Raw genomic sequence first — 25,089 nt, 5'->3', positions numbered from 1 at the left:
TCCTGTGAATTTTGGGAGGCTGTGAGGAGCCTAGGAGCCTGGGTCAGGATGTGCCCTTAGTGAAACTCACATGTGTGTGTAAGAGGGACCTTCTGAAGATCTGAACGTCCAAGCATACAGTGCTACCCTTAGACAGTGCTGAGCGCTTTTGGCAACTGAGCAAAGCAAAAACCTTCATAACTAAAGTAAACAAACGGCAGCATCTGATCGATAAATGACAGCAAAAAAATTGGCTCCCGAGTTTACGTAAGGCCGCTTATTCCATAATTAAGAGCGAGCAGCAGGACCCGCGGTCAGGCCTGGCCTGTAGCTCCACACGGCCACACATGCACGAGGACATAAGGGTGGACATCTTTTACATAAGGGTGGTAGTAGCCTAGTGGGTAACACACTTGCCTATGAACCAGAAGACCCAGGTTCAAATCCCACTTACTACCATTGTGTCCCTGAGCAAGACACTTGACCTAAAACTGCTCCAGGGGGGGACTGTCCCTGTAACTACTGGATAAGGGCGTCTGATAAATAATCCTTATGCATTCCAAAGGTCTTTTGTGGACACAGTTCGAGCTCTAACAACCATTTTGAATTCTAAAGACAGAAATCAAGTCGAGTAGAGTATTGCTCACAGCAGAGAGGAAATCAGGTCCTCTAGCACATCCAGAAACAATATGGAGGCATAAAGAATATGCCATGAGCATATACAGATTCGGGAGTATGTCAGAGTCAGTATTATTCACATTGTCACATTCAAAGGAATGGCTTTTGTGGTTTGTGTTGGAACGGGTGATGTAGGCAATGTAACTTACATTAGTTATAATAATATCTAAAATTATAATAATTAAAATAAATAGGATTAAGAGAAGTCATGATCTGTTTCTTTTGCCTGCAGTGAAGGGGGCAGTTCAGTGTGGGTGGTGACTGTTTGGGGGAGGAAAATACCGTACAGCCTGGCAGACCAGCTTGTCAAATATCATTGCATGCATTTGTTACAAGAGCGGCGTATGCGTCATTACAGTCTTGCGTTTTATAGAACTGATTCGGTACTTGTCCTGGTTAAAGGCTGAAATGGCGCTAGTCTAAAACGGAGTGTATAAAGTTAAGAATGAGCATCCTGGAACAGTGGGGGTTAGGGTGGTCTGCAGGATGGTGGGTGGGTTTGTGCGCAGCAGAGTAGATCCGAGCAAACAGCGCCCCCCACTGACTGCAGCGCAGCAGTGGAACGCCGCTGGAAACCTCCACTGACCCAGAACATATGCACACACACACATATATAGATAGGGAGGGACTATTGAGAGCATTCTGACCAGCTGCATCACTGTCTGGTTTGGGAACTGCACTGTGTCGGACAGTGAGGACAGCTGAGAAGATCACCGGAGCCCCTCTTCCCTCCATAACGGACATCCGCGCTGCACCCGGAAAGCCACCAGCATTGTGAAGGACTCCACACACCCCTCACATGCACTCTTCACCCTCCTACCATCCGGAAAAAAGGATTCGGGCCCTCACTGCCAGACTCTGCAACAGCTTCATCCCACAGAGCCGCAGCTTTATCAGACACCAGAACACTCAGGGACTTTCCACTCTGGACTGACACACACACACACACACTACCTCATATGTTCAGAACATATCTCTATTACATTTGCAGTTGCACATTGCTACTCTGCACCTTCATGACTTGTTTTGCTGGTTTTTAGCGCCGTCTGTATTGTTGTTCTTGCACTGCTTGTCTTGTGCTGCCCGGTTAGTCGATGTCACACACGTGCAATTTATGTCAGTATGTACCTGTTACCTGTAGCACCAGGATCCAGAGAAACGTTGTTTAGTTTCACTATGTACTATGTACTATGTACTGTATAACACGTATGTAGCTGAAATAACAAGAAAGCTTGAACTATATACACACACACAATAATAATAAGCAGATTGTCATAGCTTGTAAAATTCGAGTGTTTATTGTTAATGACATCATTACGTCACAGACATTTATATTTAACGTCGGACCGACTTCAATTTAATGTCGTTTGTTTTACATCCTCTATTTTTGGAAATGTGTGTTTTTAAGCTCGACCGCTGGGCGGCGCTTCTTCCTTCCGCGACTCTTCTGCTCAGAGATGAGAGTTGGTGTCCCGTTTTTTCTCCCCAACAGCGGCCGCAAGTGTCGCGTTTCCTTCACGTTCACGCACCGAGGACGACGTCGCAAAAATGGAACAAGGCTGCGACTTCGTGTGACAAAAGTGCCAAATACGGTGACTTGGTGTCTGGCGGGTAGCGCGCACGTGCGGCCACAATACGTTCTGGTTTTAGAATACTTCTAATATCGTACTTTCCACGTTATACTTCCCCTGATCTATATCGTCTGTAAATAAGATCTAACTTGTTTTATATTGTTGTAAATGTAAATATAATATAATAGTATATACTGTATTGTGTTGTGTTGCTTGAACCAAACGCATATATCCTACCAACAAAATTTATTGTATTATATAATACAATAAATATTACACGCGCAAGTATTAAACGGCAGGTCACGTGGCCCAGGTTGTCGCCGGCTGCGCTGGCGACGACGCTCACGTGTCTGCTGAACCGAACCCGGCCGGTCTATATTTGTCAGTGCGTGTGGTCGGTCAGGGGTCACGCTTCTTTAAATCGGGCCACTTTTAGTTAAGTAGAGTTCGTCATTTTTTTATTTCCCACTCGAGTCGCGCGTGATCTAGTTAAAACATCACGAACCAGAAGCGTGATTAAAAAAAAAAAATCTTTATTCCCGAGTTAGCCGCGGATTGCGTCACCGGCGCACGGCGCCCGTCGGGGTCGTAAATGTGTCACCGCGGGCCGGAGCGGAACGGCTCGCCATTGGCCCAGCCGCCACCCCGCCGCCGGCGCCCTCAGCCCAACCCCGCGCCACTCGCCGCCGGACCCCGACTCCACCAGGCGACACCCGCCCCGACACCATGCACTGCCTGACGCGCGTCCGGACGCCCGCCGCCGGCCTCCTCAAGCTGCTGGCGCAGGGCGGCGCGCCGCCGGCGAGGCGCGTGCAGCAGGCGCGCGCGCAGAGCGCGTTCACGGAGCCGGAGGCCGGGCCGCGCGCCGGGTGAGCGGGGCGTCCGGGGAGCTCGCGCTGGTGGGACAGAGTGGTGGCCTCACTCTCTCACTCTCTCTCTCTCTCTGTCTGTGTTTTCAGTAAAAAACCCAACTCGGGCCTGGAGGATCTACTCTTCTACACGATCACGAACGGACAAGAGAGGATCTCCATCGCGCGCTTCATTGCGGTGAGTTTGACCTCATTTACAGCATTTACCGGACGCCCTGATCCAGAGCGACTTACAATCAGTAGTTACAGGGACAGTCCCCCCTCTGGAGACACTCAGGGTTAAGTGTCTTGCTCAGGGACACGATGGTAGTAAGCGGGGTTTGAACCTGGGTCTTCTGGTTCATAGGCGAGTGTGTTACCCACCAGGCTACTGACCACCCACTTTCCTGCACACACCTGCTCACTCTGGCACGCTGCTGGTACACGTCATGCACACCAACACCAACATGTGTTGCGCTCACTAGGATTTTAAATGTTATACGAATATTATTACCCACACATGCCGATCATTAACAATTCGGGCTGGTTTTCATTATGCATGCATGAATAAAAATCTTTTCTTTTATATAAACACGTTTCAAGAGTTACTTCAGAAGTCCGGCACGATTACCAGGTTATGTAATGCTGTCCAAAATAGCGCGTGCAGGAAGCCGAGCATGTGTTGTTCACCAACAGGGAAGCACGCGGACACACACACACCCCCCATGCCCAGTGGCATGCCGAACGATCATAAATCCTCAAGTGGATGATATTCCTCCTTGATTTTCCTGGGAGGCACTCGCTCACACACCTGACGCTTCTATTTACAGAGTGGGACACACTCACGGTCACCTCTGCGTGACTGTGATCGTCCCCTGGCTCAGCATGTCAGTCAAGTCATGGACGCCTGTTTTTTTTTTGTGTTCCGGGGGACACAGGATTAGGCTTGGAGCTTGTTTACACTGATGTGAACTTACAGTTCACTAATTATGTGTGTGTGTGTGTGTGTGTATAAAACCGTGCCGAACTCTCTCTCTCTATATATATATATATATATATGTGTGTGTGTGTGTGTGTGTGTGTGTGTGTGTGTGTGTGTGTGTGTATAAAATCGTGCCGAACTCTCTCTCTCGCTCTCTCTCTCTCTATATATATATATATATATGTGTGTGTGTGTGTGTGTATAAAATCGTGCCGAACTCTCTCTCGCTCTCTCTCGATATATATATATGTGTGTGTGTGTGTGTGTGTATATATATATATGTGTGTGTGTGTGTGTGTGTGTGTGTGTGTGTGTGTGTGTGTGTGTGTATTTGCCAAGTTTTCCAGCTAGTGCTTCCTAAGAGTGATCACATGTGCAGTCATACTGCTGACACAGCCGGGTGCTTGATTTAAAGAGTGAGGTTCTAAATATGGTTATGGCGGCCCCTGACTTTTATATTCATGGATTGTACACAGGTGAAAAAATAAAGGGAACACAAGTCAATCCCACCTCTGTGAAATCAAACTGTTCACTTTAGGAAGCAACACTGGTTGACAATCAATTTCAAACACTGTTGTGCAAATGGAATAGACAACAGGTGGAAATGACGTCTCCAATACAGGCGCGGTTCTGCAGATGGGGACTTTTTTGGTCACTTTTGAATGCTGGCGGTGGTTTCACTCTTGTGGTAGCATGAGACGGACTTAACAACCCACACAAGTGGCTCAGGTAGTGCAGCTCATCCAGGATGGCACATCAATGCGAGCTGTGGCAAGAAGGTTTGCTGTGTCTGTCAGCGTAGTGTCCAGAGCATGGAGGCGCTACCAGTAGACAGGCCAGTACGTCAGGAGACGTGGAGGAGGCCGTAGGAGGGCAACAACCCAGCGACAGGACCGCTACCTCCGCCTTTGTGAAAGGAGGAACATGAAGAGCTCTGCCAGAACCCTGCGAAATGACCTCCAGCAGGCCACAAACGTGCATGCGTCTGCTCCAACGGTCAGAAACCGACTCCATGAGGGTGGTATGAGGCCCCGACGTCCACAGGTGGGGGTTGTGCTTACAGCCCAACATCGTGCAGCACGTTTTGTATTTGCCAGAGAACCCCAAGATTGGCAAATTCGCCACTGGCGCCCTGTGCTCTTCACAAATAAAAACAGGTTCACACTGAGCACACGTGACAGAGGTGACAGAGTCTGGAGACATCCCGGAGAACATTCTGCTGCCTGCAGCATCCTCCAGCATGACTGGGTTGCCAGAGGAAGCCTGACTGCCATTAGCCGATGAGAAGATCTCCAGCGAGATCCTCACTGCTGGACATCTTCTGATTCCCCAGGGAAACGAGCCTGACGAAGTTGCCTATTTCTCTTTGCTTCTTCAATAGAGCTTGAACAGCACGCCGTGAACCCCCAGTCTGCTTTGAAATAATTGTCTGGGGAAGACCTTGCTGATGCTGTGGTGTATAACACATGGTGTAGGACCTGATGACCTGAAACCGTCTTCCACGACCTCACCTTGGTAGCGGAGTTTTAAGCCTCCTACACAGTAAATGACTGCCTCACTTATATCTAAAAATTGATGATCATTAGAATCTGTTTGGTTTAACTGTTTGATCAAACAGCTGAATATAATCCTAAAATATCTTGCAAAGAATTGATGCAAAGGGTAGTAACACTTTAATAATTTATTATTATAACAAATTATTATTATTAGTTTACAGCATTTTTTTTACAGCATTACGTCCTTAAAACTGCACAATAATGTTTGTTACATGAGTATATGGCACATTTTTGCAGTTCTACATCTAGAGAGATCCACATGCTTACAGTGTGTAATCGTATTGTAATTCTTATATTAAAATTTTATTTTGGGGTGTAATCACTGACATGAATGAAATGCTTTCAATATTAAATGAGAAAATAGTCCTTTGGATTGTTTGGTGTTAAAGTTTGCCGTTGAAACCAAATTGCATAATAAATGAACACAGCTTTTAGTGAACTTTAGTCTCTGGTCAAAGAGCGTTACGGGAAGCGTTGCAGCTTTCTACAACAGTATCAGGTGGTGCTGGCATCTCTTCCAGAAGCACATGTGAGGCCGGGCCATGCCTGGGCTGGCAGACGCGAAGGTGTGAAAATCGCAGCGGTCAGAGCCTTTGGCCGCCCTGCCACGCCACAGCTGTAAATAGTAACGCACACATTGCAGGTTGTGTGTGATCCATGTTGGTTTTGCTGATTAATGCTCATTAGTCTGCTGGACGTGATCCGCTCCCACATCGCAGCGTAATGTCATGGTAGGAAGGTGAAATAACATTTCATGTGCATGGGATTAGGCTGCAGACGCGCTGTTGTGTCACGTGTTGGCATGTTGGCGTGCGTTTCGTGACTCGTTCTGCTTCCCTCAGGCTCTCAGGAGCACTGGCCTGATGACCACCGATCCCAGGCTGAGGGACTGCATGAAGCAGCTACACCAATCGGTGCACGAGTCCATCGGAACTGTGATGATGGACCAGGAACTCTTCCGCAAGTGAGTACCTATGAAAAAAAATTGCATGTCTTGATTTGTCAGTATTTGTTACACACAGCTTCAATGTGACATGATGGTGAGTTTTGTGTGATGTTGCTGCTCTTGTGTACAGTGAATCATGTGGTTCCAGATTGTTCACGATTCTGGAATGTGAGTGTGTCGTGGTAGGGCTATAGTTTTTACTGAAAGATATAAGACAGAGTGTGTGTTGTGTTTTGCAGGTGTGTTGGGAGCAATATTGTCCTTTTGACTCAGGCCTTTAGAAAGAAGTTCATCATTCCAGACTTTGAGACCTTTGCTTCCAGCATCAACCAGCTCTATTACAATGCACAGCTGCAAGATGGAGGACAGGTAAACCGAAATCACGCAAACACACACAGACAACTTTCTCACGTGTCGTTCACTATTTATTTTGATCTTGTTCCCCACTGCCTGTCTTATCATAGGTAGCGGACTATATTCCCCAGCTGGCTAAATTCAGTCCTGACTCATGGGGAGTGTCACTGTGTACAGCAGATGGACAGAGGTAAAACACACACACACACACACACACAGTATAAAAATATACATCACTTGTTGCTAACTGTGTGGGGGCAGTAAGAAATAAATACATGCTAATTTGGACTAAATTCTCCATAGAGCAAACAAAACCAACCTCCATCAGATTGACACTCTGCACATTTCAGAGTGTCACATTGAAGACATTTAAGATGAAAATTTGACTATTATGACAATTTCACTTTGTGAGATTATTTAACATAAGAGTTTCCCTAGCCTGTCTGTGGTCTTGCAGTGGCATTATTTATGACATGGTGATATGCTTCAGATACCATATTAGGGGACCAATAAGACTGATATAAAACCAAAAGTTTCATAATAGGGGACCTGTAAGATGACGGCCCTAAGATTTTGATCAGGAGTGTATATTTGACGCTGCTATAATAGGGGGCAATTTGTTTCTTAGTACTGCACTTTGTCTGGTTGACTTATTACTTCACAGAAAAACTATAAAGATATGAGTTGCTTCATGTTTATACTTTAAAAATTCTGCCTCGGACACCCACACCTTTCATTTCTCCATCTAATCTCACATTTCCTGTGTTAATGAACTTTTCCAATGTATTTTTTGGGAAATTTTGGGAAAGCCAATGTGTTGTATGTTGCTGCAGTGACAGCTGGCACTTTGGTTCCTAAAAAGAATACAATTGTCAAGTGAATTTATACACGTAAACGTTTGACAATCAATCATTTTGATGGGTGTGTTAATCCAACTTCACACCATTTGATTTAGTATAATTTCGAAACATTAACATAATTACATTTTCTCCTCCTGTGAATTTATTGACTGGCAAAAACATTGAAAAAACTTATTAAAGTCACTTGACCACTTCAGATACCACTGATGTGTGTTTGCCAGAGAAGATGTATGTGTTGTGGTCACAGTGTAAGTGTCACAAAAAAATTGGTCCAGTAATGAGGGCATTACTGCTGCAAAATGACAAACAGGAACCCAAGTCAACCCCCGTCTGTCCCAACAGGTACTCTGTGGGTGACACCACAGTGCCCTTCTGCCTACAGTCATGTGTGAAGCCGCTGGAGTATGCGATTGCCGTGCACGAGGCCGGGAGTGAAGCGGTGCACAGATATGTGGGGAAGGAGCCCAGTGGACTGAAATTCAACAAGCTTTCCCTCAACGAGGACGGTGGGTCCCGACTTCACACTACTCCACACACTTCATCCTCTCAAAATTCCTGCGCTCAGGCCAGAATGCAGTCCAGGCTCGATGCTGGATTCTGGCTTCGCCATTACCAACATATTCTGCTCAGCCATAGCATTGCCACCACTGAGAGGACGTGTGAATGTCTTTGAGGTTTTTTTTTATGTACATGGGTAGCTCAGACTGGCCTCTGTTGTAACACACTATGAACCAGAAGACCGAGATTCAAATCCCACTTACTACCATTGTGTCCCTGAGCAAGACACTTAACCATAAATTGTTCCAGGGGGTGACTGTCCCTGTAACTACTGATTGTAAGTTGCTCTGGATAAGGGCATCTGATAAATAATGTAAATGTAAAATATGAATGTAAATGTTTGATCCAATGGAAGAGCATCTGTAGATGTAAGTTTACATTTTATATTTACATTTATGCCACTTAGCCGACGCCCCCTGTCCAGAGCAACTTACAATCAGTATTTACTACTTTATACTACTGATTGTATGGGGATTTTTACAGGGACAGTCCCCCTGGAGACACTCAGGGTTAAGTGTCTTGCTCAGGGACACAATGGTAATAAGTGGGGTTTGAACCTGGGACTCTTTTGACTAGGAGGATATTTTGCTGATGGCTTGGATCCCAGATACCATATCATACCTTCAGAGGTCTGGTGGAGTTCATGCCTTGATGGGTCAGAGTTTTTTGGCTGCAAAACTGGGACCTCCTGAATATATAGTAGACAATGTTAAATGGCTGAATTTACTAATATTTCAAGCATGAACACCTGCTGTGACCAAGAGGGCAAACTCAGCATTATCAATAAAAAAGTACTCTTTTAGTATTTTGAAAGCATAATGATTATTTAATAATATAAATATGTAAATGAGGAACCGGACAGGAACAATCCTGTCCTGAACTCTGTAGAAGTGATTTGAGGCTCTTTCCAAGTCACGGAAATATGCACCAAGCCTAAAACATGAGGACAGGTCAGCTGATGTCAGAAATGGTGTATGTTTCTTCATAACCTCGTGCAGAAGAGATTGTGGTGATTGAAAGAGGTCCAGGTAGGAAGGTGGAGATATGGGAGCCCTGATGCAACGCTGAGGAGCTGCTTCAGCTGGCTTATCGACGTCTGGTTGCACATTTTTATCTCCTTATTTCCATGGGCTGTGAATGAATGACAGAACAATGATAAGCAGTCTGAAACACTTAGAGTGTTTCTTATATCATTCTTTTATTTTTATTTCTATATATATATATATATATATATATATATTTTTTTTTTTTTTTTTTTTTTTCACATTGCTGCTGTGTACATTGATGTCTTTGTCTTTGCCATCCAGACAAGCCACACAATCCCATGGTGAATGCAGGGGCCATAGTTACAAGCTCTCTTGTCAAGGTAAAACATCTTTTGGAGTCGAAATATATGAGTTTGTTTCATGCTTGTGTTAATTAAAAAAAGCTATATTCTTTTATGATCATTTTTATACCTTTAAAATGCCCCGCCCCCATTTTTCCATAATTTTTTTTCCATCTCCTGCATGTTTTCCAGTTTATTTTGTTGGAAGTTTTGGGAAAGCTGAAGTGTGTCGTAGGTCACTGATTGTCAGAAGAGCAGTGAGCTGGCACTTTGGCTTCCAAAAAGAATCAATATTTAGAAATACTGAGCCAGGCCTAATATGGACATGGGTAAGTCCTGGAGCTCTGCTTAAGTTTCTTCAGAGCCGAGTGTGTGATAAAGTGTGTGTAGGCGTTACACATGAGAACGATGCAGTTGGGTGGGTGAGGCGCCAGTCCTCCAGCCAATTGGCACGCTTGTATGGAAGGTGTGTTCAACAGCTGCTGGGGTAAAGTGAACACCAACAGACTCTTTATCAAACTCTGAATATGACCCATGCTGAATTAATAACAGCCTGGCCTTAAGTTATGACATTCAATTTTTTTAATTTATTTCGTCTTCTATTTCTACAGCAGACAGATAAATTCAAATTTTATTTGTCAGAAATATTTATTTGCAGATAAAAAAATCACACTAGTTATCACTAGTGTTCATAAACTCTGACATGTACATGAATATATACAAATCATCTTGACCTTGCCACGACATGAACAAGGACTGAGATCAGATGTGGAGGTTTTCATTGAAACACACAAAACAGAGACAAACGACTTTCAGGGATTAGTACTTTGGGGGGAAATGGGGAGTGGGGAACAACACTGGTAAACCCTTCAAACATCATTTCCACTCTGAGACGCTTATTGAGTGTCTTTGGCTACATAATTCACGGTCCTGAAACGTAATCTGGGACAGTGACCAAGTGCAGGGTTCAGTCTGTCTGTCCCCCCTTGGTTATAAACACAATATGGCAGGCTTGTGGCCACGGTCATTTTCGGCAGCAGCAGAGAGCTGCTCTGAATGGAGAAGGTGTTTTTGCTTAATGAGTCTATTACACACCTACCGTCACCAGAGTGGCAGCATAACGTCACATTTTTGTTTGTAACAGCACTCGGTGTTGCTCGGGAGGCCCAGAATGGTTTATATTTTGCAGGAAAATTGGCATACTGAACATTTGACAAACATTGGTACACCCTCATTCTGTAAGTGTGGAAATGCTACTGAGGGCATTGTGCTTGCGACGCAGCATTAACGAACGCGACATTAGTTGACGTAGACACTACTCTACAGGCTCAGTATTTCTCACCTACATTTCTATTTACGGCACTAAGTTGATGGCCTTATCCAGAGCGACTTGCAATCAGTAGTTACAGGGACTGTCCCCCCCTGGAGACACTCAGGGTTAAGACATTTAGAGCATTTATCAGACGCCCTTATCCAGAGCGACTTACAATCAGTAGTTACAGGGACAGTTACCCTGGAGACACTCAGGGTTAAGTGTCTTGCTCAGGACACAATGGTAGTAGGTGGGATTTGAAGTTGGGTCTTCTGGTGGCCTAATGTTACCCACTAGGCCACTACCACCCCTCACCTATAACCTTTTCCTTCTCTCTTCAGCCTGGTGCCAAGAAAGCAGAAAGGTTTGACTATGTAAGTATCACTTTTAGATATCGCCATGAAAATATAGATTCATGTTTTGTTTTGTTTTTTTGAAGCTTTGATGAACTTTGCACTTCTGTGTGTCCCAGGTCATGGAGTTTGTAAAGAGGATGGCGGGACGAGAGTATGTGGGGTTCAGCAATGCTACGTAGGTCCAAAGGCACCCACACACATTCAAACTCTTTTCCAAACTTTCAGAAATATGTATTTATTAATTTATAAAGGTCTCCAGTTTACATAAATATGTAATAAATTCATGGCTGAGCCTGTCAGTGGCAGGAATCCCATGAAACTCTAGCAGGGTTTGTATTTTTTGACAGATTCCAGTCAGAGCGGGAGACTGGAGACAGAAACTATGCCATTGGTTACTACCTGAAAGAGAAGAAGGTATGTCAGAGAGACACAGGGAGCCAGATCAGGAAAAAAGAAATGAAAATGACTTCATGTCATTATTTCGATTATTTCCAGTGCTTCCCTGAAGGTGTAGACATGATGGCAGCTCTGGATTTCTACTTCCAGGTAGGTCAGCCGCCTCCGTGCTTCTGCCTCTTCTGCTCTTGATTCCTCTCACTCTCTTCGTCTCTTTGTCCAGCTGTGCTCCATTGAGGTGACATGTGAGTCAGGAAGTGTCATGGCAGCGACGCTGGCAAACGGCGGGATCTGTCCAATCACAGGCGAGCGTGTGCTGAGTTCCGAGGCGGTACGGAACACTTTAAGCCTGATGCACTCCTGTGGCATGTACGACTTCTCCGGGCAGTTCGCCTTCCATGTGCGTGCCACACATGCCACACCCACTGTCCATGCACACTCATAGTGTGGGGTGCAGACCCTCCAAATGGTTTTACTCCAACTCTCTTCTGCAGGTGGGCTTACCTGCTAAATCAGGGGTGTCGGGCGCGGTTCTGCTGGTCGTCCCTAACATCATGGGGCTGATGTGCTGGTCTCCGCCCCTCGATCGCCTCGGCAACAGCGTCAGAGGCATTCACTTCTGCCAGGTAAACGCACACTAGGGCATTAATGACTTTTTTCAGATTGACTTATCCGTCAATAAAGTCAAAGTCGAGTCAACAAGTCAACATGACGCAAATCTTCACATATGCAATCCTACCATCTCCAGCTGCCCTTCATATTTATTCTTTCAAAAGATATATATACAGGGGCAGTGGTGGCCTAGCGGTCAAGGAAGCGGCCCCGTAATCAGAAGGTTGCCGGTTAGAATACCGATCCGCCAAGGTGCCACTGAGGTGCCACTGATCAAAGCACCGTCCCCACACACTGCTCCCCGGGCGCCTGTCATGGCTGCCCACTGCTCACCAAGGGTGATGGGTTAAATGCAGAGGACAAATTTCACTGTGTGCACCATGTGCTGTGCTGCTGTGTATCACATGTGACAATCACTTCACTTTAGTACACACACACACACATACACTGTCGGCCTAGATCGATGCAGGCTGGCATGGGACAGGTTTGGTTCTGCGCAAGGCCGAGTTGAGCTGCACATGCTGCTGGTTGGGGTCACGCACATGGGTGGGGTCACGCACCTTTAGTTGTCCAACCGCATTCCGACGTGGAGCGAGTCATTTGCATAAAAGCAAACACAGAGAGGGAAAACACCACACAACATGTCAACTTCTCTCGTCTGTGCCTCTGATGTCAATGCGACATCACATACATACATACATACATACATACATGAAACCCCGATTCCTGAGCGTGATGTTGCTGTGTCTTTCACAGGAGCTGGTGTCCCTCTTTAACTTTCACAACTATGACAACCTGCGTCACTTTGCCAAGAAGCTCGACCCTCGAAGACAAGCTGGTGATGACAGGGTACGAGTGAAAAACAGGCCTGCTCGCGTTGGTGCTGCTGCAGTTCAAGATGATCAGGATTATGAGTAATAAATCCTTCGTCTGCATTTTATTCTCTGCAGAATAAATCTGTGGTGGATCTCATGTTTGCTGCTTACAGTGGAGATGTTACTGCCCTCAGGAGGTAACAGTATAGAATTCTTTGCTTGTCTATAGCTTCATATATAAGCAAGGAAGGGCAAATGGATATAGTACAGTGGGATTAACTTCACAGTTTTCCTTATATTTTGATATATTATTGTATTATAAATCAAATCAACACTGTAATGGATGAGGACAAGAGAACTGACTCACAATGCTGAAAGGTCTTCTATTATGATTTTTTTTTCTTTTATATCGGTCTTATTGGTCCCCTAATACTGTAACTGAAGTCTCTTTACGAAATTCAGCCTTCACAGTGAAGATATGTTTCATGGGGAGGGTGGGAAATTCTTCTCTGTGAGGTAATGACATAAGAGGACAAATTCCAGATCCGACTGTCCGAGCTGCCACTCTCTGAATGCAGAAGCAGAATGGCCAAAGCACTCTTTACACCTATCTCAATGATGGAAAACATGAACTTGCTCGGTAGATGGGGGTTCTAGGTTGGAACTGACTGAAGAACCTAAGGGTCATAGCTTATGAGAGCTAAATTGAACATCTTAGCTCAGGAGGCGTTTGACTGAAACACACTTTGTTTACCAGTTGACCTCACTTTTTGACAGGTTTGCTTTGTCCACAATGGACATGGAGCTAAGAGACTATGACCATCGCACCGCGCTGCATGTGGCCGCGGCTCAGGGTAAGAATGCTGCCTCCTGCTCCTCACTCACTGTCACCCTCAGCATCCAAAGGAGCTCAAATTTACTTTCCTGACCACTCTGGCTCTATTCTCATATTCTGTGAACTTTACATGGAGATACGTTTCTAATCCTCAACCTACCCCTACCCCTGATCTTAACATCAGAAACCAAACTACGATTTATATATGTTCGATTGACATTCAATTTGTGTTATTTTGTGAAGAACCAGTTCGAATATATTTGTGAAAGCAGGAGCTACAACATTAAACTTAGGTGCCTTATATTGTGTAGGTGACCCTAGTACCACTAGAACAGTACTGACCCCCAAGACTACTGACAGTGTGCAGAATCTGGAATATTAGATCCATTTATTCCTGTATGCTGGTGGGAAGTGGGACCTCCATGAGATTCGGGGCGGCACATTGGCCGCATTGATCAGTGCATTATCCCGTTGAAAGAAGGCACTGCCATTTACATGAAGGGGTGTACTTGGTCACTGTTTGGTAGGTGGAACGCCAGCCACATCCACAGGAACGCAGGACCCAAGGTTTCCCAGCTAAACATTTTCCAAACATCACGCCGGCTTGTCATTGCAAACCCACCTTAGCGTTTGCATGATGTAAAAGAAAATGTGATTCGTCATCAGACAACCTTCATCCATTTCTCCAAGGTCAAGTTCTAATGCTCATGTGACCTTGGTTGGAGCTTTTGGTGGCATACAGTGGTCAGCATGAACCATCTGATACCTTTCTATCATCATCAGAATTAAGGTTTTCAATAGTTTGTACTGCAGTCGATAGATCTTCTGTGGGATCAGCCAGACTAGTTTTTAACTCCCATGACCCTGTCTCCCGTTGACTGGTTGTCCCTGCTTGTTCCACTTTGGGTATGTACTGACCACTGCATACCGAGTTGTCCTTAGACTTTCCGCTGCTTCCCACGCATAGCCTTCAAGAAGTGACTGTATCCCAACACTTGTCCTGGATGAACATCTGCCTGACAGTTTCCCTTCCAAAATGGCTTCACAACCTACCACACTCGTTATTAGGCCATAAGCCTAATTAGGATTGATCACTATTTGGCATATGCTCCTCCAGGCCCAGGGTTGGGAAACTTGGTTATTTTCTTCACTTGCCTGACGGGTAAATGATGTGGCTGGTGTAAACACGGGAAACACACATGACTGTTTCCCTCTACTGTCTGACCAATCATGTTCAATCAAAGGGGTGGTAGTAGCCTAGTGGGTAACACACTCGCCTATGAACCAGAAGACCCAGGTTCAAACCCCACTAACTACCATTGTGTCCCTGAGCAAGACACTTAACCCTAAATTGCTCCAGTGGGGGAACGTCCCTGTAACTACTGATTGTAAGTCTGATAAATGCTGTAAATGTAAACGTTCTATTTCATCCTAGGCCATGATGAGGCGGTGCAGTTTCTTACTCAAACCTGCAAAGTGAACCCTTTAGTGACGGACAGGTGGGTCTGCACACACACTGTGCCACCGGTGCCACTGTAACAGGATAATACACTTTATTCACTGTCAGTATAATACGGCTGCTTGGGGAATGTTATTTTGCATTTCATTTGATTTGTTTTGAGTAGATTCACCCAATTTCAGTTATTGTCTGTGACCATATCTGTGAGATCTCTATTTTTGAGCCTGCATTTTTTTCTGACAGTAAAAAAGATGGATATGACAGAATTGCCATGTTTGTCATGTCATGTTTGGATTTTAGGGTTGTGTAAAAAATCTGCTCCATTTCTAACAGCCCCCTTCTGCTTTGTTCTGGTCAGATGGGGGAACACCCCATTAGATGACGCAATAGAGTTCTCCAGAGATGGAGTAGTGAAGCTCCTTCAGGAATACCAGACCATCTACGCACACACCGACCCCCCCGTGCGCCTGCAGGGCGTCTTCTCCCACCAAGACCCTGTGCTGGACTCTGATGAGCACGGGAAGCTTGAGGCGTTGGAGGGACTGGTCTGAGAAAAGAAGGGCTTCAACCCAACAAGCCCAAACCAGGAGCTGAACTCCTACTGGTTGTAGTTATTTGGTGCCTAAAGTCAGATGGGTCGGGTAGGAGGAGGCCGGAGTGGAGGATTTTCAACAAAGCCGCTAAATATTCTATGTGCTGCTGTATTTTTTTTTAATAATACCACACACCTAGCCAGGTTAGGTGTGCTTGTGTGTGTACGACATTTTGAAGGAGATGACAGCCAATGAGATGCAAGACCGTCCTGTCCTGATATCCACAAAGTGCCATTAAGGAACTCAGGAAATTATGCTTTGTGAATACTACATGCTTACTACATGCACACACTAGACCCAAAGGCCAGACCCCACCCCACACTCCTTGTAGGAAGAGATGTAGAACAGCGCGGAGGACGAGGCCTGCCGCTCCTGGTCGGAGGACGGGTGGGGGCAGAACTGTGTCAGAGGTGACTGACGTGGGCAAAGCAGGTCGCTGCCTTCGCATACAGTGGGGGCGCTACGTTCAAGGCCCGCGGCCCGTCTGTGTTGACCAGTTCCTGACTGGCACCGGGCTGAGCCCCGGCGTCCTTGATGCGAAAGTTACCGTGCGATTTCACGTCTTCTCGGTAGAACGACAGCGGGGAATGTTGTCCAGTGCCTTTTAAAACCCCCACGTCGGTTTATTCTCAACCCTCAAACGCGGTCAGAGCTGAAGCTTCTGCCAGTTGTTGACCGTGTTATTTATTGCTTTCATTTATTTATGTGAAGTCCATTATCGATCTAACATTCTTCCTCTATAATAAATGTAAAGCATGTTGCTTTTTTTTAATTATTCCATCTTTGTAATTGTGTATTTTTTTTTTTTTTAAGTTTTTTTTTTCTGTTTATATGCTTTAGGTCATCAGTGTAAAAAAAAAAAAATAAAGCTTTGACGTGACTGATTGATGCAGAGTCCACTGCCGGTAAGAGGGTCTGTGTAAATGTGGACACAAACAGGACCTTGGTCTGGATTTCACCCTTTTTATTTGCCAGGTTGCAGCGTCATTCTGCTGATGTCAGACTCACAGGACTGTTTGGCTTCCTGACAGACTTTAACTCTGTCCAAACAAGATGTTCAAAGAGCAAAGGCGAGCATTCCACTCCAGAGGTCTACATGTCAACATAAAATAATAACGATAATCCACACACTCGGCTGGCTGTGCACGTTAAACGCGGTTTAAAATTGCTAGTCCATGGCAAGTTGAAGTGCTGAGGAGACATGTTCTCTGCGGCAGCTTGTTGAGTGATGAGGAAGACGCCGCGGGGCGTGTTCGGCGAGTGTTTGTTCAACGGAGAGTGAACTCTTGCACATGCTGACCAGCCAGTATCCACGGACACGAGTGATGTGGCTCCACTCGACCGGCACACTGTAATGAGAGCACTCGAACCCCCAGAACGGAGGCGGCACAGATGGCGTCATCGTTCACGTACCCTCGGCCCTGGTGCGAAGGGCGCAGGAATTGTCTTGGATCAGACGAGGCCCTCGGGGACCTCCAGGCCAGAGTGGGTGAGAAGCTCGCCATCCCAAAGGGCAAACGCCGGGCAAACTGATCCGTGGAACTGGGCCCTCATGGAGTGGATCACCTGGGCCTTCTGCGCATCCACCAAATGGACGCGGCCCGCTTCGTAGTCCAGTAAAAGCCCAACGCGGTCCGGCTTCCCCACCAACGACACCGGCGCCATCTTCTTGGCCGTCATAGCAAACCACTTCCTCTGCACGTAGGCGTACACCCAGGAGGCGCTGTTGGTTCCAACACATTCATCTCGAGACATGGCCGCCTCGGCCACACCCACACGGAACTCCTGTGACTTGCGAACAGTGACCTCCCAGTAGTGGCGCCCCGAGGAGACACAGCCGTCACCGAGCACCACAGCCCAGTCGTGGAAGCGCTCGGGGTTGTCCTGGACTTGGGAGGGGTCGATGCCCAGCATGCGGTAGATGACTCCAGTGTCCCGCTTGAACAGGTCCAGACTGCTGTGGGCGGTTCGCTCATCTAACTTAAACTGTAGCTCTGAGAGACAGACAGACAGACGTCATTAAAAACCACCTCAAACGCCACATTTCACACCAAAGTGTCAATGCGGGCGCGAACAAACAAGAGTTGCAAAACAGAACTGTGCTGTGACTTTAAGTGATAAGGTGAAGTGATTGTCATTGTGAAACACTGCAGCACAGAACACAGTGACACAACAACGTGTCCTCTGCTTTCAACAGTCACCCTTGGTGAGCAGTGGGCAGCCATGACAGGCGCCCGGGGAGCAGTGTGGGGGGAGACGGTGCTTTACTCAGTGGCACCTTAGCGGATCGGGATTCGAACCGATTACGGTGCCACTTCCTTAACCGCTAGCCCACCACTGCCCCAGGATTTGGTCTGATGTTGACTTCATTTCATTTTTCATCACCCGCTGACAGCCCTTTAGAGGTAGTTGCGTTGTGCAGCAGTTCCTGAATGTTCTCTAACTTGCATACGTAGAACAGTCATTGTTTATGCACAAATAACCTGCATGCAATTAACACATTTTAGGAAAAGGGACTGATTGATTATTGCACTGGACCTCACAAGCCATCAATATGGACATGCTGCTTTGAGATATTCTGATCTATATGTGTAAAAAAAATTATTTATAATATTTATTTGTAACATACATTTCAAATACAATACATTGGCCAGATTAGTAAAAATATTTAGACCAACCAAGACAGCAGGACACGAGTGATTTTGTGGCGTTGCTCTCTGCATCTTCTCCCTCAGGAGTGACACTGAGCTTTAGAGAGTGACCTTAAAGGGACAAATGGAACCTCCGCAGCATGCATTCGAATGCAGAAACCTAATACCAATCTATTTGGATGCGACGTGACACAATTCCATATTCTATCACGTCACAGAACACAGTGTGCGTTTTTGACGAAGCTTCGTGTAAAACGACGCTGGGTGTGTTCGTGCCGAACAGACGTTCTGTAAATGAGAACGCTGCCCTTGACCTCCGACAGGCTTTAAACGCATCCGCGTACTCACTATTCCCTGCAGTGGGCCTGACATAACCCCTCCGGAGCGACGCGGCCGCCCCGGGGCGGCGCACCAGGAGCGCCCTGTCCGCTGTCCTGCCGACCAGGCGGCAGCAACTCGCCATGGTGAGAGGTGACGCCATCTTACTGACGGGCGCCGCGCACGGAGCCGCTCGTTCTTCCCACCTCCCCCGGGCGCGCCGGTGCGTCGGTGGTCGGTCCCGCCCCCTAGCGGCGCGGAAGCGTAACAGCACCATGTTTCATTTCTTTAAGACCAACGTAGAATTTAAGATTCAACAATAAAAAAAATGTATCGTGTATCAAGTTCAATTCATAAAAAAAGATGTCTTTCAGCAAATCACCTGGATCATGCTGACATGAATTTACTTGCAGCATATTACAACAATATTAGAATAATAATCATAATGGGCCGTGGCCTAGCGGGTAAGGAAGCGGACCCGTGATGAGAAGGTTGCCGGTTGGAGCCTGTCATGGCTGCCCACTGCTCACCAAGGGTGATGGTTAAAAGCAGAGGATACATTTCGTTGTGTCACCGTGTGCTGTGCTGCAGTGTCTCACAATGACAATCACTTCACTTTCACTTTAATAACACATGCAATTATAATCTTTCATGGAACTTTAACACTCAACATCATATATTGAAAATCAGTACATTATGCTTTAAAAGTAAAAAAAAAAGGTATACTTATTCTGTCAGGTCTTAGTTTGTGTTTACTTTTTGTACCATTAATATTTGCATTCAGCCTTATAATAAATACTCCAACCCTTAAGAGATTCTTTATTGTCATAATATATTTGTCCCTGAGGCCATGTACAAGTCAACTGATATAAACAAGTAAATCTTTTAGAACTACTTCAGCCTGCATATGCAAATATCAATCAGTTTTAAACCCTTTAAAGGTCAGTGTGGTTACTTAACTCCAAAAAGGAACAATAAACTACAAACATTTCCATTAAATACTTTTCTTCGAGTATTCGATGATTGTTATTATTAGAAGTCAATCCAACATCAATACTGATAAAACCCTCTAAACATTTAATTATGAGCGCACCATTACATAAATAAAGTGTCCATATTAAATGTAAATGTTGAAAAGCGAGAAGTAGCGCCATCTAGCGGGCAAATATGAAAATGTGAAATTAAGGTTAGTAGCCCATAATTAAATCGTAGAATAAAGGAATGCATTTGGATTTTAATGGTTTTCAATCGGACAATTGGGGTATTTGGGATGAAACGTGTCAGTTTTTGTGTAGCTTGAAGACCCAGGTTCAACTTACTACCACTGTGCCCCTGAGCAGGACACGTGTCTCCAGGGGGGACTATCGCTCTGGATACGGGCGTCTGATCAAATGCACCGCGTTATAAAGCGCTTGGATCTGCTGAACTCCACCAGTGGTTGAGTAGTGGTTGAGTAGCGCCACCCCGGGCTTCACCGGGTCGTGACGCGCATGACGTCACAGGAAGTTCGGCCAACATCCGTGAGCGACCGTCTAATTTCTCCGGACGCCCCGACGCGGACCTGGACGGCGATGGTCCCCGCGCCCGCTGCACCCGACGACGGCGCCGGCCGCTGAGTTCGGGCGGAGGGCAGCGCCTGATGGCGGGTCTGTCCTACTTGGTGTTGCGCTGCTCGGGGTCCGCTGGACGGACTTACGGGCTCTTCTCTAAAGGACTGACCAGGACCCTGCTGATATTTTTTGACCTGGCGTGGAGGCTCCGAATCCGGTTCCCGTACCTCTACCTCATCGCCTCCATGATGTTCAACGTGCGCTTACAGGTAAAGTGATCACGTGGCGCAGAGAAGCTGGTGAGACGTGATCTCAGGGAGGATCAGAGCATCATACACGGTCACAATCGGTACTAAGTGTATTATTAGGCTACCAGAAGTCCACTAATGGAAAGATTCTCCTGGTCTCCCGTGTAGTGGGGAGACCTGAGGTCGCATCATCTCTTACCCCCTCTTCCCAGCAGACGCAAACACAAATAGATCTCGTTTAATAAGTCCACATTTTCCCCAAGACTTTAATACAATTTTATTTGAATTTGCACATGTGTTAGAAAATATCGATACAGCAGTATATCGCGATATTTGTTTGTGGTGATATTGCATCGCTACTGGGACATGATATATCGATATGTTTAAATACAGATTTAGTCCACCGGGTGGTGCTGTCGAGCGTTTTCTTTAGTGAGACCAGCAGAGGTGAGAGTCAGAGTGCAGCTACAACCTCCACTCCTCTAGATGGCGCTGCACAGCTCGGTACTTAAAATTACTGCTTGGCATTTCAGGCTAATTTGATATCGCAAAACACGACAGACCGATCACAGCATCTTGTATTTAAGCTTAGTTATTCTACAGTGAATGTGTACAACATCGCAATATATTGTGATATAATCATATCGTGACCCGTGTATACGTATCGTATTGTGACATCGTTGCAAATACAAAGCCCCAGTAGTCTGTGTTTACCACATCCATGTTAGTCACTAACAGGAAACTGATTAGGTTAGTTTGGTTAGTTTCTTTGTCTCACAACTGATTTTGTAAAAACTAATATAAATACATATTTACATTTAATCAGCCGGTGCATATGCCAGAGAAATGTGAATGTGAGAATCTACCAATGTAAATGGTCATGAAAATAAAGAAAACACATTGAATGAGAAGGTGTGTCCTGTACTGTATGTATATATATATATATTTTTTTTTTTTAAATTTATTTATATTTTTTAACGCCTGCCACCAAAAATGCATATGACCATGCTGGCTTCTTATCTTGAGGCACAATATTAGACAAAGAAACATTTCCCAACCTGTCATGGAGTGACGTGGTGATGGATAGATTCATACGGGCGACATATAGCGCGACTTAAGGTGCAGTGGTGGCCTAGCGGTTAAGGAAGCGGACCCATAATCAGAAAGTCCGGTTCAAATCCTTGGCTGCCAAGGTGCCACTGAGTAAAGCACCGTGCCCACACACTGCTCCCTGGGTGCCTGTCATGGCTGCCCACTGCTCACTAAGGGTGACGGTTAAAAGCAGAGGACACATTTCCTTATGTCACTGTGTGCTGTGCTGCAGTGTTTCACAATGACAATCACTTTTAAAGGGTGTTTAATTACAAAAAAACACAAGCACGTTCACATACGTGAGAATGGCACTGACCTGACGGTGACTCAATACAATTTATTACACATTTACAACCACAGATGTACACTATCAGGAGCACAACATGAATAACGTGGAAACCTTTTTTCATATCATTCTTGGTGTTGGTGTTCAGTTCATTAAGACCAGTTTGACATCATTTGAATTCCAAAGGCCTGGTAGTTTCTCACTCACTGGATTGCAAGCCAGTAGAGCATATTTGTTGTTTGGAGCACGAAAAGGCCGTCGAGGTGTACCAGACCTTTATAATGTATTTATTTCAGTACATGCATATCATTTCTAATATGAAGTCCCTTCTGAATAACCTCTTGTTTCTTGTAGGTTCACATTGAAATACACTGATGTCCGTTTTGATCATGTTGGAGGCGTCACCACAACTACAAGCCTGTTTTTGTCCATGTATTCCTGGTCCTTCCATACCAGAACTCATCATCTCCAGTAGGACCTGCACTGTTTGAAGGACGTTATTAGGCATCATGTGAACAGCCACTTCTTATAGTCTCTCTTCAGGAAACCCCACTAGAAAGTCACTGGGCACCCCTAGTGTGATGTACTGGATTATTATTCTTGAGAGCGGATCTCTTACAGACCTATAATTATTTTGACTGGATTGATTTTAACTTTGTTTTACTGTTTTAATGCATAAATCCAAGTTGGATTTTTTTGGGGAGCATGGGGGTAGGGCTGGAATATTGTCTACAGAACGTGCCTGTTTGACTGCATGTTTTCAGGAGTGTGCTGGTCATGATTTTTATTTCTTTCTGAATTCTGAACTGCACCTCTAGAACCAAATGGGATGGTTATTGTTACATTTTAGTCATTTTATATTAAACTTTCATTATTATTTATTTGTGGCATAAGTGGGTTCATTGAAAATGCCATATCAGAATTCCCATATTCATTGGATTGAATGTCCCTTGGTTTGGATAATGAAATTTGTAACAATAAATTCTTGAAGCAAAAGTATTCTGTGATCTGCTTTCTAGGTTTGCAAATTAAGATAAACCACTGGATTTTAATAATTGAGGCACCATTTCATTTTCTAAATGACAATTTTCTAATATGTAGTTATGTACTTAACAAAAAGTGGAGACCTGGCCTCCACAGTCACCGGACCTGAACCCAGTCCAGATGGTTTGGGGTGAGCTGGACCGCAGAGTGAAGGCAAAGGGGCCAACAAGTGCTAAACACCTCTGGGAACTCCTTCAAGACTGTTGGAAAAGCATTTCAGGTGACGACCTCTTGAAGCTCATCGAGAGAATGCCAAGAGCGTGCAAAGCCGTATTCAGAGTAAAGGTGACTATATTTTGAAGAAACTAAAATATAAAACATGTTTTTAGTTATTACACCTTTTTTTGTTAAGTACCAAACATTTGGCCTGTACTGTATATACAACATACAGTGCCCTACAGTCGTTTGTTAGGATCAATAAAAGGAGTTTATTTTTTTTCCCGCCAGTTAAATCCACGTTTTGATAGTCTAACTGACTGATTTGGTTTATGATCTTGCAACACACAGGCTGCAAATCGAAGCCAACACGGTCAGATTCCTATCAGAATGAATATAGAGAGTTGTGCTGTATGGGCTACGTTTTGGAAGTATGGTTCGTCTCGTGGTCATGGGTTTGAAATCACTCCCTGCGTCGATGCAACCTCAGGTCTGACGTTATGCCAGAGACGTCTATGTGTTGTCACGCAGACATGTTTTCCGATGTTCTGATGGGATTCTGAAGGTGGTAGTGGACTAGTGGGTAACACACACCACAAAGTCACAGGTTCAAACATTTACATTTACATTCAAGGCATTTGGCAAACGCCTTTATCCAGAGCGACTTACAACGTGCTTCCATGTTACCATCGATGAAGTGATCAGTTCTGGTTCACTAGGACCCCCCAACTATGAATACAATCTTTTTATTCACTCTGTTGTAGATTCTGTACACAAGTTCGACAATAAGAAAGTTCCAAGTTAATCTAAATATTCTCTAAAGAGGAAGGTCTTGAGCTGTCGTTTGAAGGTGCTCAGTGACTGAGCTGTTCTGACCTCGAGGGGAAGTTCATTCCACCACCGAGGGGCCAAGACGGAGAAGAGTCTAGATGAATGTTTTCCTTTTACCTTCAGAGATGGAGGGACCAGGCGAGCAGTACTGGAGACTCGGAGTATACGAGGTGCAGTGCGAGGTGTAATAAGGGCAAACCCCACAATCGTGTCCCTGAACAAGACACTTGAGTTTCTGCCATAAATAGAATGTATTTACGGGGTTACTGAGGGTTCAGTTATTTCATTGATGGTACCACAAGCCGGTATCGAACAGGAAGTCAGTTAATAACCAGTAGATGCGTTTCAGAGGTTTAGCCTGAGGAGCAGAACAGACCGGGCCTTTCTGTCCTCACGCTAAGACCGTAGTGAAAACTCAGGCTCCTTAAATTAATAAATCTCCAGGCGGCAACATCTTCACAAAAATCGTATACGTTGCACCTTTTTCCGCTGTCCTGGAATGAAGCTGGTGGTGATGCCGCCCTGTGCTGCAGCTCCTGGTGCTGTGCCGCCAACGTGCGATCAACAACAAAAAAAATCTACATTTACATTTACAGCATTTATCATTATCGCCCTTATCCAGAGCGACTTACAATCAGTAGTTACAGGGACAGTCCCCCCTGGACAACTCAGGGTTAATAGTCTTGCTTAGGGACACAATGGTAGTAAGTGGGATTTGAACCTGGGTCTTCTGATAGGCGAGTGTGTTACCCACTAGGCTACTAGCACCCAAATATATATATTTTTAAACCTGTCCAAAAAAAAAAAGGACGTTGTTGATCAGCGTGCCAGTTGCCTACAGACTGCCGGCAGTCGCTGGGCCTTAAGATCTGTCCA

At 45.4% G+C, this 25,089-nt stretch overlaps 3 protein-coding genes across 3 annotated transcripts; 2 read left to right on the top strand and 1 right to left on the bottom strand.

The window, feature by feature from the left end:
* Positions 1 to 2,615: 2,615 nt before the first annotated feature.
* gls2a (glutaminase 2a (liver, mitochondrial)) lies at positions 2,616 to 16,815 on the top strand. The gene is made up of 18 exons (XM_028987215.1): positions 2,616 to 3,097; positions 3,188 to 3,275; positions 6,457 to 6,578; positions 6,800 to 6,929; positions 7,025 to 7,104; positions 8,117 to 8,280; positions 9,640 to 9,698; positions 11,313 to 11,345; positions 11,444 to 11,502; positions 11,675 to 11,741; positions 11,823 to 11,873; positions 11,947 to 12,123; positions 12,218 to 12,349; positions 13,092 to 13,184; positions 13,286 to 13,347; positions 13,928 to 14,004; positions 15,421 to 15,484; positions 15,803 to 16,815. Exons 1-18 carry the CDS (start codon positions 2,955 to 2,957, stop codon positions 15,993 to 15,995), a joined length of 1,794 nt encoding a protein of 597 aa, XP_028843048.1. The 5' UTR covers positions 2,616 to 2,954; the 3' UTR covers positions 15,996 to 16,815.
* Positions 16,816 to 16,999: 184 nt separating this feature from the next.
* Positions 17,000 to 19,203, bottom strand: spryd4 (SPRY domain containing 4). The gene is made up of 2 exons (XM_028987300.1): positions 19,037 to 19,203; positions 17,000 to 18,031 (listed from the first exon to the last, which is right to left on the bottom strand). Exons 1-2 carry the CDS (start codon positions 19,167 to 19,169, stop codon positions 17,490 to 17,492), a joined length of 675 nt encoding a protein of 224 aa, XP_028843133.1. The 5' UTR covers positions 19,170 to 19,203; the 3' UTR covers positions 17,000 to 17,489.
* Positions 19,204 to 20,513: 1,310 nt separating this feature from the next.
* smim10l3 (small integral membrane protein 10 like 3) lies at positions 20,514 to 23,063 on the top strand. Its single transcript, XM_028987404.1, has 2 exons — positions 20,514 to 20,825; positions 22,537 to 23,063. Exons 1-2 carry the CDS (start codon positions 20,646 to 20,648, stop codon positions 22,555 to 22,557), a joined length of 201 nt encoding a protein of 66 aa, XP_028843237.1. The 5' UTR covers positions 20,514 to 20,645; the 3' UTR covers positions 22,558 to 23,063.
* The last annotated feature ends 2,026 nt before the right edge of the window (positions 23,064 to 25,089 follow it).

This window comes from Denticeps clupeoides, chromosome 7 (genome assembly GCF_900700375.1).
Source record: "Denticeps clupeoides chromosome 7, fDenClu1.1, whole genome shotgun sequence".
Classification (NCBI taxonomy): Eukaryota; Metazoa; Chordata; class Actinopteri; order Clupeiformes; family Denticipitidae; genus Denticeps; species Denticeps clupeoides.
The sequence above is the reverse complement of the archived record's forward strand: the minus strand, read 5'-3'. Positions and strand labels throughout refer to the sequence as shown.

Bases quoted from the DNA above. Each gene is read 5' to 3' on its own strand.
- gls2a (XM_028987215.1), top strand. From the start codon at position 2,955: ATGCACTGCCTGACGCGCGTCCGGACGCCCGCCGCCGGCCTCCTCAAG. The intron at 13,348-13,927 runs GTAACAGTATAG...ACTTTTTGACAG, and splicing joins GATGTTACTGCCCTCAGGAG to GTTTGCTTTGTCCACAATGG. The intron at 14,005-15,420 runs GTAAGAATGCTG...ATTTCATCCTAG, and splicing joins GCATGTGGCCGCGGCTCAGG to GCCATGATGAGGCGGTGCAG.
- spryd4 (XM_028987300.1), bottom strand. From the start codon at position 19,169: ATGGCGTCACCTCTCACCATGGCGAGTTGCTGCCGCCTGGTCGGCAGG. The intron at 18,032-19,036 runs GTGAGTACGCGG...TCTGTCTCTCAG, and splicing joins CAGGCCCACTGCAGGGAATA to AGCTACAGTTTAAGTTAGAT.
- smim10l3 (XM_028987404.1), top strand. From the start codon at position 20,646: ATGGCGGGTCTGTCCTACTTGGTGTTGCGCTGCTCGGGGTCCGCTGGA. The intron at 20,826-22,536 runs GTAAAGTGATCA...TGTTTCTTGTAG, and splicing joins TGTTCAACGTGCGCTTACAG to GTTCACATTGAAATACACTG.